At 33.3% G+C, this 6,063-nt stretch overlaps 1 protein-coding gene across 1 annotated transcript; it reads right to left on the reverse strand.

Annotated features, from left to right (window-relative positions):
- Positions 1-2,151: 2,151 nt before the first annotated feature.
- Positions 2,152-2,562, reverse strand: LOC113931314 (histone H3.3A-like). The gene has a single exon (XM_027609157.1). The coding sequence runs from the start codon at positions 2,560-2,562 to the stop codon at positions 2,152-2,154; it is 411 nt and encodes a 136-aa protein (XP_027464958.1).
- Positions 2,563-6,063: the final 3,501 nt, after the last annotated feature.

The raw sequence follows: 6,063 nt of genomic DNA on the forward strand, positions 1-6,063 counted from the left end.
TAAAATTATTCATATATTTGCATATACACAAACATATATAGGATGTATATGTATATTCCACACACATATATATCACATTTGTTCTGTTCTATTCCTCTAAAGAATCCTGACAGAGATTTTGATACCAAGGGTGGTTCTATAGGAGCAGAATCTTAAGAATGAGTAGTTTTGTGATTTGGCTCTGGGATTTCTAGTATTGTTTCTTTAATCTGATTAGATTTGAAGGCTTTACTGACTCTAATGGTAAAAAGGGCATTGATAGTCCAAGACAATGTGTCAATAGAAAAATAATTCAAAATATCACTATTGGATATTCCTAATCAAATACTTATAAAAAACAAGGGTCTGGGTGACCATGTATTTTATGCCATAAAACATTCTTGTCAAACTCATGAATATAATGAGATAATAGGTTCTAACTGCAATAGAGAAAGTGGGAAAGGGAAAAAAATGCTGTTTTCTAAAATTTCTTTTCCGACTATATGAAGAGATAGATTACATGAATATAAATGTGTGTATATAGAGATCAATGTGAAGAAAGGAGAAGTAAATTACATAACTTTAAATGTGTATATATAGAGATAATAAATGTAGAGTAATGGAGAGATAAATTACATGACTATAAATGTTTATATATTACATGATTATAAATGTGTATAGAGAGAGATCAGTGTAGATAGAGATGCATATACATATAGATGTATATTAAGATGCATTTCTCACAGGAGATGTTGAGCATCTTCTCATGTGTCTGTTGGCCATTTGTATGTCTTTTTTGAAAAATGTCTCTTTAGGTCCTCTGCCCATTTTAATCAGATTACTTGTTTGTGGGATGTTGCGTTATATTATTTTTTTATCACTTTGGATATTCATGCTGTATTGGATATATTGTTTGCAAATATCTTTTCCTATTCAGTAGGTTGTCCTTTCATTTTGTTAATGGTTTCCTTCACTGTGCAAAATCTTTTTAATTTGATGTAGCCCCAATAGTTTATTTTTGCTTTTGTTTCCCTTTTCTAAGGAGACAGATCCAGAATTATATTGTTAAGGCCAATGCCCAAGAGATTACTACCTATATTTTCTTTAGGAGTTTTATGGTTTCAGGTCTCACATTTAGGTCTTCAACCCATTTGGGGTTTTCTTTTGTGTATACTGTAAGAAAGTGGTCCAGTTTTATTGTTTTGCATGTAGCTCTCAAGTTTTCCCAACACCATTTATTGAAGAGATGGTCTGTTCCCCATTGTATATCCTTGCTTCATTTGTCATAGACTAATTGAACATATAAGGATGGGTTTATTTCTGGCCTCTATTCTGTTTCATTGATTTATCTGTTTTTGTGCCAATACCACACTGTTTTCATTACTACAGCTTTGTAATATAGTTTGAAATCTGGTATTGTGGTACCTCCAGTTTTGTTCTTCTTTTCCCCCCAAGATTCCTTTGGTTATTTGGGGTCTCTTGTGCTTCCATACAAATTTTAGGATTATTTGTTCTAATTTTGTGGGAAATGCTATTAGTATTTTGATCAAAATTGAATTGAATCTGTAGATTGTTTTGGGTAGTATGGATATTTTAGCAATATTAATTCTTTTGATCCATGATCATAGACTATCTTTGCATTTATTTGTGTCATCTTTATTTTTTTATTTTTTATAGTTTAATGTATTTTAATAACAAACTTACAGGAACAGCACAGAAGACAGACAACATTAAAAACATGTACTTGCATGTAGGACAACTCAGAAAAGTATAATGAATGGATGGATCTACTGTATGATAAAAATGCTACAAACACCGTTTAGTTGCCATCAATAAGAAATTTACTTGTTTTTAAAAAATCCAAATGCAGGCATTGTCCAGAAAAAATTAATAGGTTTATTTATAATTGTTATAAAGCTGAACTGCTGAAACGTGTTCACTTGAACATTTTGACTTGCATTAATGCTTTATGTCCCCACATTTATATTAAAAATTCATACACAAATGAAAATGGAAAAACTGCCAATACTTGATTTCTGCCCCTTATTTTTCCACTTGCAATCCATACCTTTTGACCCCATGGGAAAAAATATCTAACGTTCAGAGCTACCAATAACAGGAAGGGAATTTTTTTTTTTTAAAGAATGAAATGTTTTCCATCATAGTTGATTCTTAAGCACGTTCTCCACGTATGCGGTGCACTAGCTGGATGTCTTTTGGCATAATTGTGACACGTTTGGCATGGATAGCACACAGGTTGGTGTCTTCAAAGAGGCCCACCGGATAGGCCTCGCTTGCCTCCTGCAAAGCACCAAGAGCTGCACTCTGGAAGCATAGATCTGTTTTGAAGTCCTGAGCAATTTCTTGCACCAGATGCTGGAAAGGAAGTTTGAGGATCAAAAGTTCAGTGGCCTTCTGATAACATCTAATTTTACGGAGTGCCACAGTACCAGGCCTGTAACGATGAGGTTTCTTCACCCCTCCAGTAGGGGGCGCACTCTTGCGAGCGACTTTTGTAGCCAGTTGCTTCCTCGGTGCTTTACCACCAGTCAATTTGCGGGAAGTCTGCTTTGTACGAGCCATGGTACAGAAACCTCCTTACTTACCCGCCTTCTCCTTCGGCTGGAGCTCAGCCAGCTAGAGGCGGTGCTGGTATTGGTGAGCGGCAGCATGAGGAGGCGGCTATTTGTGTAATCTTTAATTTTTCATCAGTGTCACAGTTTTCAGAGTACAGGTCTTTTACATTCTTGGTTAAATTTATTCCCAGGTATTTTATTATTTTTGATGCAATTGTAAATGGAATTGTTTTCTTAATTTCTCTTTCTGATGGTTCATTGTTAGCATATAGAAATGTAACAGATTTCTGTATATTAATTTTGTATCCTGAAACTTTACTGAATTTATTTATTAGTTGTAATAGTTTTTATGTGAATTCTTTAGGGTTTTCTATACATATTGCTATATCATCTGGAAATAGTGAGTTTTACTTCTTCCTTACCAATCTGGTTGCCTCTTATTTGTTTTTTGTTTGTTTAGTTAATATATTTGTTTTTAGGGGCACATGGGTGGCTCAGTCATTAAGCATCTGCGTTTGGCTCAAGTCATGATCCCAGAGTCCTAGGATCAAGCCCCACATCGGGCTCCCTGCTCAGCCGGAAGGCTGCTTCTCCCTCTCCCACTCTCCCTGTTTGTGTTCCCTCTCTCGCTGTTTCTCTCTGTCAAATAAATAAAATCTTTAAAAAAATATATTTGTTTTTGTTGTCTGATTGCTGTGGCTAGGACTTCCATTACTGTGTTGGATAAAAGTGGTGAAAGTTGATATTTTGTGTTGTTCCTGATCTAAGACTAAAAGCTTTCAGCTTTTCACTATTTTATTTATTTATCAGGGTTTATTTATATTTATTTATCAGGGAGCCTGATGCTGGACTTGATCCTGGGACTCCAGGATCATGACCTGAGCCGAAGGCAGTCACTTAACCAACTGAGCCACCCAGGCACCCTCAACTTCTCACTATTGAGTATGAGGTTAGCTGTGGGTTTGTCAGATATGGCCTTTATTATGTTGAGATATGTTCCCTCTAAACCCACTTTATTGAGAGGTTTTATCCTTAATGGATGTTGAATTTTGTCAAATGTTTTCTGTATCTGTTAAAATGATCATATGATTTTTATCCTTCATTTTGTTGACATCATGTATATCATTGATTAGAAGATATTGAACCATCCTTGTATCCCTGGAATAAATCCCACTTGATTATGGTAAATAATAATTTTAATGTATCTGTGATGTTTTTGTTTTAATTATTATACTTATGCTAGTGGGTGTGCAGTGGTATCTCATTGTGGTTTTGATTTGCATTTTCCTAATGATTAATGATGTTGAACATGTTTTCAAGCACCTGTTGGCCACTTGTATATTTTCCAGAAAATGTCTACTTAAATCTTGTGCCCATTTTTAAAATGGGTTAATATCTTTCTATTGTTGAGTTGTAAGTTTTTAAAATATTATAGATATAATTTTCTTATCAGATATATGATTTGCAAATATATGTTTTCCCATTCCTTGGGTTGTCTTTTCACTATCATGATGGGTGCTTTTAGAAGCACAGTTTCTGTTCTAATGATGTCCAATTTACTTTTTTCTTTTGTAGTTTGTGTTTTTGTTGTCATATCTAAGAAGGCTTGTCTAACTCAAACCCATCTTTCCTGACAAAGCAATAATAATATATACATATTTTTAAAAAAGCATGAAGACATATGGACTCAGGATCCACACTAGGAAAACTTGTAAAGCAAGACCACTATTCCATCATAAGACTCTTTTTCCCATTCTCACAGATAGGTCTGTACCATAACAAACTTTTCATGTCTGTTGGCCATTTGTGTGTCTTTGGAAAAACGTCTATTCAGGTTTCCTGCCCATCCTTAATTGGATTATTTCTTTTTGTTATTGTTGAGTTGTATATGTTCTTTATATATTTCTGATATTAACCCTTTATCAAATATATCATTTGCAAATATCTTCTTTCACTCAGTAGTTTGCCTTGTCATTTTGTTGATGGCTTCCTCTGTTGTGGAAAAGCTTTTTATTGTGGTGTAGTTCCAATAGCTTATTTTTAATTTTGTTTCAACATCATTAATCATCAGGGAAATGCAAATAAAAACCACAATGAGATATCACTTTATACTTGTCAGAATGGCTAGAATAAAAAAGACAAGAAACAAAAAGTGTTGGTGAGAATGTGGAGGAAAAGGAACCCTCAGGTCTTGTTGGTCAGAATTAAAATTGGCACAGCCACTGTGAAAAACAGAATAAGAGTTCCTTAAAAAATTAAAAACAGAATTACCACATGTCCAGTAATACCACTATCTGGTATTTAACCAAAGAAAATACAAACACTTATTCAAAAAGTTATATGCAGCATTATTTACAATAGCCAAGATATGGAAGCAACCTAAGTGTCCAACCATAGAAGAATGGATCAATAAAATGTAATGGAATGTTATTCAGCCATAATAAAAAACAAGAGCTTGTCATTTGCAACAATATGACTGGACCTACAGGGTATAATGCTATGTGAAATAAGTCAGACAGAGAAAGACAAATACCGTATGATTTCATTCATATGTGGAATTTAAGAAACATTGTTTCTTAAACAAAGAAACCAAACTTCATGAAGAAAAAAATAAAGAAAAAAAGAGACAAGAAAACCAACTCTTAAATACAGAGAACAAGCTAGTGCCAGAGGTGAGGTGGGTGGAGAGAGGAGTGAAATAGACAAAGATGATTAAAAATATATTTATCTTGATAAGTGTTGAGTAATGCATAGAACTGTTGAATCCTTATATTATAAAATGTAGAAATAAAATTTAGAGTAATATTTTTAAGACAGAGTTCCTTGAACACCCAGAATGGCTTTTCTCTTTTTGTATCTCTTTAGAGCATATCAAATAAATTTTAGGGAGCAAAAAAATGTAGAATGGATTTGGAAGGGCTATTTACCACTAACTATATAGACTGATGTACCACATGCTGAGGTGGCAGTCACTATACCAGGTTCTTTAATTTGCGGTTTTTCCCACCTCCACTCCACTCTAGTTATTATAAATTTAATATACACAATCTTTCCCAGTGTTTTTCATTTAATATTTTATTAATATTTTAAATAGTTGAAATCATGTATGATATGCATATATTTTATCTGATATTGTGAGGGAATGTGAAAAGAAATGAACTTATTCATTATTTCTCCCAAGCTCCATCTACATAAACAAACCAGTTTGATTGTTTTGACTGACTTAACCAATTCAAACCAGGCCAGAAGCCTGGTTTCATACATCATTTGACATTTTCCCCTGACAGCTGGTAAAGTCAGCACAAGAATCAAAATATATCGTGAATGAAGAGCCAGATTAAAATTAGAAAATTTTATATAGATATATATATATATTTTATATATATTATATATAATATATATATAATATAATAGAAATATAATAGAAAAAATTAGAAAAGCTAAACAATCAAGGTAAAATCTGCACTTCTTTTTGTTTCCTAAGTTATTTGCATCTATTTGCCTCAAA

The sequence above is a fragment of the Zalophus californianus genome, chromosome X (assembly GCF_009762305.2).
Source record: "Zalophus californianus isolate mZalCal1 chromosome X, mZalCal1.pri.v2, whole genome shotgun sequence".
NCBI lineage: Eukaryota > Metazoa > Chordata > Mammalia > Carnivora > Otariidae > Zalophus > Zalophus californianus.

Bases quoted from the DNA above. Each gene is read 5' to 3' on its own strand.
- LOC113931314 (XM_027609157.1), bottom strand. From the start codon at position 2,562: ATGGCTCGTACAAAGCAGACTTCCCGCAAATTGACTGGTGGTAAAGCA.